This window comes from Hipposideros armiger, unplaced genomic scaffold (genome assembly GCF_001890085.2).
Source record: "Hipposideros armiger isolate ML-2016 unplaced genomic scaffold, ASM189008v1 scaffold_141, whole genome shotgun sequence".
NCBI lineage: Eukaryota > Metazoa > Chordata > Mammalia > Chiroptera > Hipposideridae > Hipposideros > Hipposideros armiger.
The window spans coordinates 2520459-2535258 of record NW_017731491.1 but is presented as its reverse complement, the minus strand read 5'-3'; the positions used below and the strand labels follow the sequence as shown (position 1 = coordinate 2535258).

Here is a 14800-nt window from a genome sequence, read left to right as displayed (position 1 = left end):
CCCCCCGCTACACCTGGGATATGGAAGCTCCCTGGCAGTAGACTATTCACCTCTCTAGTGCCCAATGCTTCCACCCTGCTGGGAACTGGCCAGGGCATCTTTTCTAATGAGCTAGCCACATTATAATCTCAACAGAATTAATCAAAAAAATAAATAAAATAAATTTTTTTAACAAAGAGAGAAAAGGGAAAGAAAGGAAAATAGTCATTGCACACATGCCGTTGCAGTGTCTGCCAGGACCTAAGATCCGGTACTATCTATTTTTTAATAATTGAGAGTAATAAATATGTATTTCTTTTTCCTCACCCCCCCATCCTCCGCAGCTTGTCAGCTCCCTGTGTCTCTCCTCTGATCAGACCAAGTCTTCCCCAAGCAAAAAAAAAAAAATCCTTTAAGCAAAAAGGATTAAAGCCTTGAAAGTAGGTCTGCCTAAGCTCTTCTCCTACCCCCTCCCTTTTCCTTCCCCAGTGTTGGTGGAGAGAGACCCCTCAGGGGAGCTAGGGACAGGGGTGGGTGGGGGTGGGCTGATGCAGGAAGTCCCTGGTGGGGTCCTCAGGAGCGGAGGATCAGCCAACTCCCTCCCTGCAGCCCATCCAATTCCAGTCCCAGGCTAGCCTGAGGGAGGCAGCCCAGCCCAGTCTTCCACAGGCCCCTGAAGAGAGGCTAACCTAAGAACCAGGGGGCCCCAGACTCCCATAGTACAAGAGGTGGGAAGGAGGGCTTTGCTCTCAGTCTCAGCTTGCCTTTGCAACCTGGCTTTGTGCTTCAGGGGCCTGTGTGACCTTGAGGTAAGCACTTGAATCTCAGTTTCTCCAACTGTAAAATGGGAATATAAACAGTACCTACCTCACAGAAGGTCAAATAAGCCAAAGATAGTCCAGTGCCTAGTAAATACATGGTAAATATAGTAAAAAATGAATGGAGTTAATTGCTATTTTTAGCCAATTCTTAGACATGCAGTGCAGGTTGTAATCTCCCTCATCCTATGGCCCTCCACAGTTCCCAGGGGCCTGCCAAGCACACCTGTTTTTCTTGCAGCATTCCCAACACCCTGTGAAGAGGGCGCTGAACCGAGGCTGAATGGTGTGGTCAGTAGGTGATAGAACTGGAACTCAAAGCAGGACTTGTATCTTCTCCCCAACTTCCTCTCTTCCACCCCATGTGGCTTCCTGACAGGACACCCACTATCCCTGACACTGGGCCCAGAGAAGGGCTGGCCCGGCCGGGAAGGGAGTGCCCTGGGCAGCCGTGGCTGCTGCTTGGCAGCCTCACCTTCCTCCTCTCACAGCTGCCAGCCTTTGCAGTTCTGCTGAAGCAGCGGCCCTGCCCTACATGGGCCTCCTTCCCTCTGAGCTGGGCACACACATGCAGGGCTGGCTGCAGGTGGCTGGCACTATGCCCCTGCACCCACCTGGGCCCCGAGTTCCTGGCCTGTCCCAGTGGTCATTGCTTGGCCACATGGCTTCCAGGGCTCTGCAGCTTACCCCCAGGGACAGGCCTGCCCTGGCTGTTCTGGGCCTGAGGCAGGAGAGAAGAAGCAAGGCAGTGAGGCCGGAGGGCAGGAAAAGCGGGAGGGAGGTGGCTATTTATAGCTGGCTTTGCTTTTGTTCCTTTTCCAGCAATGCTTCTCTTTAAATAGGAGCAGGGCTGGAGGCTGCAGCTTTTCCCCAGCCGCCTGTAGTTAGTGCGCAAGCGTGTATGCCTCTGTGTGTGTGTGTGTGTGTGTGTGTGTGTGTGTGTGTGTAGGGGGACACATGTATAGGGATGAGGTGGGGATGGACACCAGTGTATGCATGTGCATGTGTGCACATATGTGCAGGGATGGGATGAAGGGATTGTCAGGTGTGTGTGTGTGTGTGTGTGTGTGTGTGTGTGTGTGCGCGCGCGCGCACGCATGCACACCAGCAGGTACCAAGGTGGAGATGGGTGTTCTTTGTGTGTGAATGTGTGTGCGCCGGCATAGACGCATGCTTGTATAGGGACGGGGCAGCTCTTTTAGTATGTATGCCTGTGTGTTTTTATTAGTGGGCACACCCATGACAGTGGGTGGGGCAGCCACTCCTTAGTTGATGTGTGCATGTACATGGGCACATGTACACAAATATATGTAGAGGTGAGGCTGGGTGGGCAAGTGTGTGGATCTCCACATGTAGAATGTGAGCAGACCCTTAGGGTGAGTGTACATCCGTGTAACTCCATGTTATGGGCTGCCAGCAAGGAGACACAAATCTGGGCCTGTAGGGAGATTGCATTCCGAAGGAGGAGACAGTCAATAAGGAAACACAAAGTGATTTCAGATAGTGATTGAATTTAGTGTAGAGGCTAAACTGTAATGTGATAGAGTGGTCACCGCTATGTGTGAGCGGTGTACATCATAGTGTACACTATGTATACACTATGTATATCATAGTGTACATTTGAGTGGGGACTGGGGAGGATAGCAGCTCTCACTGTGTGTATATCAGACTGTATGCTCAGTGAGGGTCAGCCCTGTTTCTTCTGTACTCTGCCTCCCACAGCTCCTGTTGTGTGTGGGGATGGATGGCTAGCAGTTGTGTGTGTGCCTGGTAAAAGGGACTCCAGGGTCCCTCCCCTCTGGCTGCTGGAGGAACAGACAGAGCATGTCAAACTTGCCCACCCACCAGAGTTTTTAGAGTACTCCAGACTGGGTCCCTGCAAGGCTGAGACTATTCCACTTGCCTTTCTCTCCCAAACGGCCCAGCTGGTGGGCAGAGCGGGCCAGTGCATTGTCTCCCTGCCAGCGCGCCTTGTGAGGAAGCCCGGGCATTAGGGGTAGACCTGTGCCCATTCTGGCCACGCATCTATCCTTCTCCTCCTGTTGATTTCACGTCTATAAAATGGGAGCGTGAAGCCCTCTTGGGGCTACTGTTGGGATCAGTTGAGACTGGCACTAGCGACACGGCCTAACGCAGCCTGGGCGCTCGGACCCACGGTGGGTCGGGGACTGGCCCGCGTGGGACGGGGCTCGGGTTCGGGGTCTGCAGGCAGGACCGACGGCCAGAGGAAGCGAGGTTACAAAGAGCGCGGGGACCGCGATGGGGAGTCGTATCCCGGGCAGCAGCGGCTCCCTGCGGCTCTGCGCGGTAACCCAGCGCGGCCCAGAGGCTCGGCAACGGGCAATCCCCGCCCCGCGAGGGGTCGGGCCCGGGGGTGCTGTCTCGGCCCGCCGTGGGGAGGCCGGGGCACCGCCCTCGTCCCTGGACGCGGCCTGGTCTCGCCCGCAGCTCCGATCGCTGCAACAGTCCTCCCCCGCCCTTCCCCCAAAGGCCAAACAAAACATAGTAAATATTTAATCCGGGCCAGGGAGCCAATGAGGCCTCCCTGCCCCCTCCGCAGCCGTCTGGCTCCTCTGCCAGCCCCGGCAGCTCTCCTCGGTAATGAGGCCGGAGAGGCAGGGATCGATCGCAAACCCCGGCAGGGTGGGGATGGGGGGCCTGCGCCCTCGGGTGGCATCGCTTTCTTTCCCCAGGCCAGCGCTTGTGCTTTAACCAGAAGGCCTGCGAAGATCGAGTCGACCCAGCTCCCCCAACGCCCCTGCCCACCCACATCTTGGAGGCTGCATGTGAGTTTGGGTGGGGGGGGGGTGGGAAAGCAGTGAAAGTGGGGGGGGAACATTTGAGTCCTCCCTGCACCCTGGGCTAGACCTGACCTTCAAGGCTTGGTGGCCCAAAGCCTGCAGGGACCTTGGGTAAGCCTGGGTGGGACAGGGACAGCCAGAGGCCAAGAGAAAGGCTGGAAAGATATTTCTACGTGCTGTACTTCAGGCCTCCTAGGCATTGCCCTGGAGGATAGCTAGAGGGGTGATGACATCCTTGCTGTTCGTTCATTCATGCAGCAGATAATTATTGAGCACCTACTATGTGCCAGTTATGGGCTGCCAGCAAGGAGACACAAATCTGGGCCTGTAGGGAGATTGCATTCCAAAGGAGGAAACAGTCAATAAGGAAACACAAAGTGATTTCAGATAGTGATTGAATTTAGTGTAGAGGATAAACTGTAATGTGATATTGTACTTGGCCAGGGAGAGGAGCAAAACTAGCAGGGGTGGTCAGGGAGCTGAACCATGACAATGGGTCGCAGCAAAAGCATCCCAGGCAGTTTACAGCAAGTGCAAAGGTCCAGAGGCAGGAAAGAGATTGGTATTCTAGGACGGTAGGCTGGAGTGTAGTGAGTGAGGGAGAAGTCAGCAGTGGCAGATCCCGCAGGATTTTATAGGCCATGGGAGGAGTTTGGATTTTATTCTAAGTGCAGTGCAAAGGCATTAGAGGTTTTAAGCAAAGAAATGGCATGATCTGATTTACATTTTTAAAAGCTTCTGTTGGCTGCAGTATGGAGAATAGAAAGTAGAAAGTGAAGGGTGGAGGCAGGGAGGCCAGCTTTGGGGGTGGGGGGTGGGGCTGCAGTGGTGTATGAAGGGGTGGCTGGTACCCAGCCTTGGTTGGGCAGTGACCGTGAAGTGGCCATTTAGGCTTCTACAGCTGGCAGTCCATCCTCAGCAGCTAGCCTCCTCGGCTCCTGGCTCACAAAGTCCCATGGCACTCTGAGAGCCGGGGTTGCCCCTGTCCTATCTTCTCAAGCCAGATTCCACAGTGGGCAGCCCAGGAAGTTTTTTAAGGAGCATTAGAAAATGTTGACATGTTTTTTGAAACAATTTCAGATCTGATATCTCTGCCAGATTGAGTTTGTAACTAGCTTTATTGTTTAAGCCTGCTGGGATTTCATCAAAGGCGTCTGCTGTTTACCCAGAACCATTTCATTGGAGAAAACAGCAAACAGACCTGCATTTCTATCTGATTTCACTTTTTCTCTTTTCTCCTGAATTTAAGTGCTTGTGAAAAGCAAGGCTGATAAGGCAAAGCAGGGAGGATCAAACCCCGAGGAGGGGGCTCAGAAGGATCTTCGCTGAGGTTTATTAATAGAGCAGAGGGAAGTTAGAGGTGGCTGGTGGAGGCTCTGGAGGACTGAGAGGCATTCTGGGCCAGCAGCTAGCCCTCCACTGGGGGGGGAGGGGGAATGGGGAGGAGAGAAGGTGCTGTCTACCCCTACCCTAGCCAAGACTTCTAGGCCATCTCCTGGAGTCTGTTGTCTTTATCAGTTCCCAGACCATTTCAGACACTAGTACAATAAAAGGCTGAACATCATCTCCGCTTGGAAAGCACCGGTGACCCAACTCGGGAGGTGGGGTCAGTGAGACCGACCCAAGCTTTCCTGGGAACTGGCCAAGTGAGGAAACAAATCAAAAGGTCAATGGAAGCCAGGTCGTGAGAGTGCCAGGAATACCTCCTTCCTGCTCCTCCTCTGCCAACACTTGGGATGCAGCCCTTTCCCTGGCCAGGTGATGTGAGTCAGGGCTGGGCAGGGCAGGGCAGGGCCCTGGAACTCTTTTTTTTTTTTTTCTTAAGATTTTATTGGGGAATTGGGGGAGGGGAACAGACAAGTTGCTGTTCTTTCGTTCCTCAGTCTAGTTGCGGAGGACATTGCTTCACTGGCCCATGTTGGTATTATCATTGCGCTTTTCCTGGGTGAGGCAGTCGCTCACCGGCCATTGGACGGCAGCTCTTGGCAGCTCACACCGGCTGCCAGCCACTCACAGTAGCTTTACGGCAGCCCACTGCAACCTCACTGCAGCCTTCGCCGCCGCCGGCGACTCTCGCAGCCCAGCTGCAGGTCGAGCCATTGTTCACCATCTTAGCTGTGGAGGGCAGTGTCACCGGCCCTCATGTGGGATCTGAACCGGGGCCTTCTGGCATCCCAAGCCAGCTCTTAAGCAACATGCCACTCGGCCGGCCCAGGCCCTTGGACTCTTGTCACAGGCTCCGCACTCCCTCCGCCTCCCTGAGGAATCTACACTAGTGTTATCACCACCCGCCTAATAGGATCTGGTGCCTTTAAGCAGGTCTGTTGACCCAGCAAATGTTTTAGCCCAATGGGGGAAACGCTGGCTCTGCAGCCTATCATGAGAAGATGCTCTGAGAAATTTGGGTTAATGTGCCTTGTTCAGCTGCTTGAGCGACAGCTAGTTAAGTGGACAGGTTTGTTTGACATACAGGCCATCTATTACCAGTTGTGCATTAGGCTCACTTATAAGGTCAATCGATTTGAACCAATTAGCAAGAGGATAAGGACTTGTTTATCTTTAACTGGCTGTAGATGCTGCAGCAAGCCATCTAAGAGGGATGATAAAGATTCAGAGGTGTTTTTTCAGCTCTGCATGCCAGACATAACAACTGTGCCCCACTGTATTCTGGCCGGTGGTGCTCCTTCCTTCCCCAGATGAGCCTATCAGGAGGAGAGCTAGAGAAGGCCAAAGATCTTGACCTCACAGAGCCGTTCTAGGCCCCCCTACTTGTGGAGGCTCCCACCCCCTGCCCTCCTTTCACAGCCACACAGTGAAAACTCATTGTGCTGTGATGGCCTCAGCGTCTCATTCCGTCCCTGTGAGCTCAGGGCAAGCTTCCAGTCTTCCTGTGAGAGCAGAGGAGCCGCACATCCCAGATAAAGGCCTGCACCCGAGGGCCTCGTGAATGTTTGCTGAGGTGGTAGGCTGCCCAGCCTGGCTGCGCTGCCCAAGCGATGTGAGCCCAGGCCTCACTGGTCTGGAGGGTGGGGGTCTTCTCACTTGGCCGCCCTGCCTGCAGTCTTCTCTGAGGTCAGATAGGGCCAGGAATGTCTTTCAAAATACGGGCTTGGGAGGAGCAAGCTCATACGCTGGCAGGGAGAGAATGGAGAGGGTCCTCTGGCATTTTCCGACTTGAGAAGATCTGGGTATGAGGCTGAGGAAATTCAGACTGAGGGCAGGCTTTGCCGTGCTTTTGCCCTAGGAAGGGCCAAGTGCATCTCCGGCTGGGAGAGTTGGTGGGTCCGTTGTAGCACAATGGGCATGGGCACAGGGGAGACACTGCTCTCTGCTCCCCGAGGCATCCTATCTGCCACCCTGAGTCCCTGGGTTCCTTTCTCAGTGTCCCCATAAAAGATGGGGGGAAGGCCACTCCATCCTCTCAAACTTGCCCACCACTTTCCTCTCAATGCCTTATCCTCACACCCAGTGCCTACGAATTCCTCGTAAGCACACACTTCTCAGAGACAGCAAAATCTGCTTTTCCCCCAGAGAGTGGGAAATGTGATCCACAGAGTAGGACCACTTGCCTGCAAAGAGGCTTTGAATGTAAGTGTCCTAAGGAATGGGCCTGTTCAAAGTCGTTGTAGGGGGGTGGGGGCTGGGAGGCTGTGCTCTTACTCCAGTTCTGCTGTGCTTGCTCAAAACAGTTGATGCGTTCGTGGGAAATTGCTTCAGATCTCACAGCATTTTCCTCTTAATAGCCTTAGCTCGTGGTGAATCCTTGACCTTTGAGGGTGGGTTTGATTTTTTTTTGGAAAAGGCCAAAAGTAATTTGAAGTTGTGTGTTGTGAATAAAGGAGATGAGCAATCTGAAGAATGTGGTTTGTCTTGTTGTTGGGATTTTTTTTTTTTCCTTTAAGGTGAAAAACAAGATGGCACTCAAGAATTGAGGCAGTTTTCTCACAAGGAAGTTCCAGAAGTGTTACAAGTGATGGCGGCACCTTGAAATGGGGAGCTTGGGTCCAATGGTAATCACTTTGACAGAAGAGTAGGGGAAGGGAATTGATGCTTTATTAAGCCTCTTCTATTTGCCAGGCGCTTTACATACATTATCTCAACTGTCTGAAGTCATTTTTGGAATAAGGCTGGTCTATAAAAAAATTCAGAAATAATCTATTATCTTGTTTACTCCTAACAGCGATCCTGTTAGAACAAAAGCTTAGCCCATTTCATAGATGAGGAAATTAAGTCTCAAGGAGATTAAATGACTTCCCAAAGCCACAGAGCTTGTAAGTGTTGGGGCCAGGATTCGGACCCAGGATTGGTCCCCAAAGCTAAGGCTAATTCTTTTTTGGGTTTGTAGGTTCTGGTGTACCTACCCTACTCCTTGTCCCCATTCACACACAAATTTAGTTTCTTTATGTCACAGTGACATAATTTGGGCTGTATTCACCACTTAAAAAAGAAAGCAGGTCATGAAGGAGTCATGTGTGGAAATGTAGACGTCATCAGCAGGCATCAGGGGGACGCGTGGGTGACAATGGCAAGGCATGAAGTATGGTATTTATTAGGTACTGGCAATGGCCCAGGAGTTCCAGATGCCAAGCAATGATAAGTGGGAACTGCCTGTCTCAGCTCTTGCCCAGTTGCAAATGCTTAGCAGGCTCCCAGTTCCGTGCCTTTGATGCAACTGGACTCTTAGACCTACCCTGGGAGCTTTTCTGGCCAGACAGGGCTCCCTCTGAATAATAGTAATAATAATAATAATACCAATAATAGCTCATGTTGATGGAGCACTCGTTATGTACCAGGCATTGTGCTAACTAAATGCCTTGCTGTTAAGCTTTGATTTCTCTACATACGCTTAGCCCTCGACTAGAGCGGGTCTTCATATCTTAGATCCCAACTGGGTCCCCAACCACAGAGGTCAGCTCTTTCTGAATCCAGAGGGGGACTCTTTTTTTTTTTTTAAGATTTTTATTGGGGAATTGGGGGGATGGGAACAGTGCTGGGGAATTGGGGGAAGGGGAACAGACAAGTTGCTGTCCTTTTGTTCTTCAGTCTACTTGTGGAGGACGTTGCTTCACTGGCCCAAGTTGGCACCATCATTGCGCTCTTCCCGGGTGAGGCAGATCAGTCGCCGGCTTCTGGACGGCCACTCACTGCGGCTGCTGGCCACTCACGCTGGCTGCTGGCTACACATGGTAGCCCATGGCAACCCACTGCCACAGGGGCTGCTGCCCACGCCGTCGCTGGGGACTCACAGCAGCCCAGCTCCAGGTTGAGCTATTGTTTAGCATCTTAGCTGTGGAGGGCAGTGTCACTGGCCCTCATATGTGGGATCCGAACTGGGGCCCTCTGGCATCCCAAGCCAGCCCTCAACCACCGCGCCACTTGGCCGGCCCCAGAGGGGGACTCTTTCCCTGCATGCAGCTCAAACCCTTGCTCTGGCCACATATCAGTGAGGGAACTGGGGGCCTGTGTATGCAAGGAAGGAGGGCAGTTTAACCTCAGCACACACCATCGCCTCTTTTAGAGACACAGCTCCAACTGGACTTAACAGCCACAGTCCCAAACACAGTTTTATCTAAATATAACAATTCCACTTCCAGGAATTTATCTGACTGATACACTGGCACCTGGGGGCAGTAATGCACATACAGGAGCATGCATGTTATTGTCTGTAATTGCAGAAACCGGAAACAACCTAAATGTCCATCAGAAGGGGACCAACTGGGTAGATTACAACACCCCCCTACAATGGGATTCTGCACTTCAAGGAATGGGTGACTCTGTATGTGCTGATATGGGGTGAATGCCAAGATGTATTGCTAAGTGAAAGCGCAGTGGTAATACACTGCACTACCATTTGGGTTTTAAAAAGAAAGATATCCTTGTATGTGATAGAAATTTTTTGGAAAGACACAAAAGAAACTGTTAACAGTGGGATGTCTCTGAAGAAAGATACTGGGGACTGGAGGTCTGGGAGAGGAAAGGAGATTTATTTTTCATTGTATACCCTTTTGTGTTCTTTGAAAAAAAAATGCGTTTTTACTATGTGCATGCATCATCTTTTTTATTAAAAAGAAAGTTGGGGTAGATTAAAAAAAACACAAAAAACAATCCCCCAGGCTTTATCTGGCTTCTCAGTCTATTTTTTCTTCCCTGTCTGCAGCCAGGTCCTCCTGCCCTGGCTCACGGGCCATTTCTCAGCTCCTCTCCCTTGGCCCCAGCATATGCCTGCCCCTCCACAAGGCATCCATTACTGCTTCTTACAGGTACTTAAAACTTACCTTTTTGCCTTGAAATACAAATAACTCTAATCTGGAGAGAAGGCTGAGCTTCATTGCACTTACAGAACAGACAGAAATCGGCTGGCGCTAAGATGCTCAATAAATGTTTGCTGAATCGAATTGAATCCGTGACTCAGATGGTTACACCAAGCAAGGTACTAATTGGCCAAGGTCAGACACCACATCTTACCCAGGTTGACTCTCTCTGAATCCAGAGAGGGACTCTTTCCTTGCATGCAGTCCAAACCCCTGCTCTGATGTGGCTGCACATCACAAGGGAGCGGGGGCCTGTGTTTACAAGGAAGGAGGGTGAGTGTGGGGCTTGGTGCACACCATCTCACCTCCTGGAGATGCAACACAGTATGACTTTAAGCAGCAGGACGGGGCGGCCAGTTAGCTCAGGTGGTTAGAGCACAGGCTCGTAACACCAAGGTTGCCGGTTCGTATTCCCACATGGGCCAAGGAGTTTTGCCCTCCACAACTAGATTGAAACAACTTCCTGACTTGGAGTTTATGGGTCCTGGAAAAGCACACTGTTTCCAATAAAATTTCTTTAAAAAAAAAAAAAAGGAGCAGGACAGAACAATGGTGTAATACACAGGAAGGCCCAGCTCTGGAAAGATTCTGACTCTGAAGAGCATCTGCAGTGGGCTCCAAAAGCTCTGTGATGACTTTAAAAAAAAAAAAAAAGTTTGATTTTATTCCAAGAACTATCTGACAGCAATGTAAAAGATGGAGTTCTCTGCTAAGCGTGGTAGTGAACTGCCTGTTGTTGTGTGTGTTCAACCATAGGCTGGAAGACAACCTTAGCAGGCATTTTGTAGGAGAAATTAAAGCATGAGGTAGTTGCTTATTTCCGTGGACTGTAAGGTATCTTTTTTATTATTTATTTTATAGATAACATAAAACCATTTTCATCATGTTAAGTGTACAGTTCTGTGGCACGAAGTGCAGTCACACTGGTGTGCAACCCATGATGCCCATTTTTAATGGTGCCACTAGCACAGTTGTCAAAAGGTAGAGAAAGCCTGAGAGTGCCTCTCCCTGGCCATTTGAGTTCTGCCTAAGAAGGGCAGAACTCAGACTTGGCCTGTGTCCCACTTATGTCTTCCAGGCACTTGCTCCTGGAGCCTCCACTCAGGTAGATTCCTTCCCTGGTCTCTGAAATCATGCACAGGGATTGGCAGCCCAGAAGAACAGAGGTAGTGGTCTTGGAACCCTCTAGAAACAAGAGATGTAGGTAGTATATTGTGGTGACGTTGCTTCTGTTTCTTTTTTCTTGTCTCAAAAATTCACTAGCCTGGAGGAAGGAGAGAGTGTGTATCCCTTGCCCATGATCACTTTCTCGTGCTTGAAATGAAACCCCCTCGGTGGTTGGTTCTCTGGCTTCAGCCAGTGTGTGATGCCCTGGCCTCCTTTTCAAGGCTGTGATCCAGCAGCTTGCCATGGGCTCCGGCACTCCAGCTCTCTCACAGAAGACACTTCTTGTCTCTGTAAGGGTTATTATGATGAGGAAGTATTTTCCTGTAAGCACAGTGAGTCAGAAAGTTTGATGTGCCTTCCCCCCAAAAAAGCATCTATAATCTTTGGTCACATTAATAGAAGTGTCCAAATCTAGGACGGTGAGGGAGCTGCTTCGCTCTAAGCGGAGCACCCACTGAGTGAGTCATCCTCTCTCTCGTCATTTTCCACCAATCCCGTCGATCGCCTGCACATTGCTTAAATTCACCCTCTTCTCTTTCCCCTGCCTTTACCATCTTAGACCAGGGCTCCGCATCTCTCGCTTGGACTATTGCAATAGCCTCCTGATTGGTGCTCTAGCTTCTTGTCTCCAGGCTCCACAGTGCAGACAGGTGATGTTAGGGAACATGATCTGATCATATCACTTTGATTGCTTAAGTGGCTTCTCTCTCACGGCTCTGGGAATAGAGGCCCTGGTTTTTAACAGGGCTTTTAAGCCCTCCTGTGAAATGGCTCCTGCCTCTCCCTCCAACCTCACCTCACACTACTTACCCTTCATGCTGATTTTCTGTGCTTTACGTGTGTCAATCTCCCTCTACTTCAGAGTCCTCCCACAAGCGGATTGTGCTGCCGGTGACATTGCCCCCACCTCATCCCCCTCACCTGGATAATTCCTTCTCCTCTTTCAGAGCTCAGCTCGAATGACACTTCCTCAGGAAGTGGTCCTTGAGCCCTAGACTACATCTAGTCTTCCAGTTATATGTGCCTACAGCATTCATTAATTCATTCATTAATTCATTCACTGAGCAAACAACTAATGACATCAGCTGGGTGCCAGGTACCTGGGTGCTGAGGACCCAGGTGGTGAGCAAAACAGGCACAGACCTGCTCTCATGGAACTCACACTCCTGGGGGTCATGGACAGGAAGTAATGGCAGGGCTGATGAGGGCTGGGGAAGTGAGGACACAGAAGGTGAGGGGTGGCGATTTGGAATAAGGTATTCAAGGAAGCCTCTTGAGAAAATGACACTGATCAGAGACCGGGTGAGATGAGGAAGGGAACATATGGATGCTGGGCCAAGCGAGGAGCTGGGCTGAGGAAATAACCAATGCAAGGACTCAGAGGCTCCAGGGTGTTACCTGGAAGTTACCGGGAAGAGTCTGGTGAGGCTTCGCCTGGACCCCCAATGGACCAGCAGCTTCCTAAGCGAGGCCTCAAGCAATGGAGGTGTAATGACCTCTTGTCAGAGATATTGGAGGGGTCCTGCGAGGACAGTACACATGTGCAGGCATATCTGTGAACACACAGGTATGCTTTGCAGGCAGACACACACACTGTGGATTTTCTGGCCCAGAAATCACCTGCTTCAGAGCTAGAAGGGCCCTTAGAAACAGTGGTGTCTGGTGACCTGAGGGTTGGGACACTGTGGTTATAAACGACAGAAACCCAAACTGTTAGAACGAAAAAGGAATCTCACAGGCTCCTACAACTTAAAGATTCATCTTCAGGTACACTTTGATCACACAGTGTCATCAGGACTTGGTTTCTTCATCTCTGTTTCTTGGCGTGGCTTCTCCTGAGTTTCCATGATGCTAAGAAGGCTCCGGAAGCTCCAGGTTCAGGTCTCCCCTCCCCTCAGAAAAAGAGAGCTTTGGGGCTGGCTGAGTGGCACGCTGGTTAAGCGCTGGCTTGGGACACCAGCTCTGAGCAGCAGGGCCCCAGTTCGGATCCCACGTGAGGGCCAGTGATGCTGCGCCCTCTACAGCTAAGATGGTGAACAACAGCTCTACCTGGAGCTAGGCTGCCGTGAGTTGCTGGTGACGGCGTAGGCTGCAGCCCCTGCTGCAGTGGGCTGCCATAAGCTACAGTGAGTGGCTGGCCGGCGAGCGACTGCCTCAGCCGGGAATAGTGCAATGATAATACCAACATGGGCCAGTGAAATGATGTCCTCCACAACTAGACTGAAGAACAAAAAGGACAGCAACTTGTCTGTTCCCTTTCCCTGATTCCCCAACGCTGTTCACCTCCCCCAATTCCCCAATAAAATCTTTTTAAAAAAAAGAAAAGAAAAAGAGAGCTTCTCTTTACCCAACAGTTTCAACAAAAGTTGTGGGCATAATGCACTGGCCCCAATTCAGCCCTGAACCAATCCCTGAGGCCTCGGAGTATGTGCTGATTTGGGCCCCTGAAGGTGGGGGCTGAGGTCAGCACCATTAAGGCACATGGGTGCAGAGTTAGAAAGGACCAGTTCTCCCCAAGGAAAATCAGTGTACTGTGTCCAGAAGGACGGGAACGTATTGTGGGTGGCCAGAAACCCACACAAATTGTAGTCTACAGGTAGTTTGCTAAGGCTTTTTTCTTTTTCACACCTGACTGTGTTACTCAGAACTCCATTTGTCCTTCTCATCACTGTGGCAGCCCCTGAAGGCACCCCATTTATCTTGTCCCATCCCCTCATTTTGCAGATGAGTAGGCTGAGGCTTAGCAACTTTCTCAAGGTCACACAGCTCACTTGCAGGAGAGCCAGAACTGGCATTCAGGCCCTGGGGCCTGGCTGCATTCCCCAGTGGGCAGCGCCTGAGTATGGGGTCAGCCTGCCAGATTTGAATCCTGGCTCTGCCATTTGTTAGCTGTGGGAGCTGAATTTGTTTCCCAGGGCTGCTGTAACAAATTGCTACACATTCAGTGACAAAAACAGAACTTGATTCTTACAGTGCATGAGGCCAGAAATCCGAAATCAAGGTGTTGGCAAGGCCGTGCTCCCTTCGAAGGCACTGGGCACAATCTTTTCCTTGTCACTCACAGCTTCTAGTGGTGGTTGGCATTCCATGTGGCTTCCTCACTCCAATCTCTGCTTCTGTCTTCATAAGGCTTCTCCCTCTTCTGTCTTCTCTTGTGTCTCTTACCAAGACATTTGTCATTAAATTTAGGGCCTACCTAGGCAATCCAGGATGACATCATTTCAAGATCCTTAACTACATCTGCAAAGACACTTTTTCCAAATAAGGTTACATTTACAAGTTTCGGGGATTTGGACATGGACATATCTTTTTTTGGGGGGGGTGGGGGCACTATTCAATCTAATCCAGGGATCTTGGCAAGTCCCTTATATCTCTGAACCTCAGTTGGTCATCTGAAAATGGGGATCATAAGAGTACCTACTTCATAGGGTTGTCATGCGGATGACAATGTGAGATAATCCTCATTGAGTCATTCACTGAATGCCAAGCACTTAGTAAGTGCTGAATACACATTAGTTATTGTTATTATTATTATTATTTTAAGATTTTTATTGGGGAATTGGGGGATGGGAACAGCGCTGGGGAATTGGGGGAAGGGGAACAGACAAGTTCCTGTCCTTTTGTTCTTCAGTCTAGTTGTGGAGGACGTTGCTTCACTGGCCCAAGTTGGCACCATCATTGCGCTCTTCCCCAGGCGAGGCAGATCAGTCACTGGCTTCTGGAC

The 14800-nt window shown here is 50.8% G+C and overlaps 1 protein-coding gene across 3 annotated transcripts in view; it reads left to right on the top strand.

The window, feature by feature from the left end:
• Positions 1–14800, top strand: part of RTN4RL1 (reticulon 4 receptor like 1) — a 70506-nt gene that overhangs the window by 16167 nt on the left and 39539 nt on the right. The window contains exon 2 of one of the 3 annotated variants that reach the window (XM_019650475.1): positions 3491–3583. The exons of the other annotated variants lie outside the window; for them this stretch is intronic. Coding sequence (XP_019506020.1) covers positions 3491–3583 — 93 coding nt within the window. The remainder of the gene's footprint in view (positions 1–3490; positions 3584–14800) is intronic. 3 annotated transcript variants of the gene reach the window in all.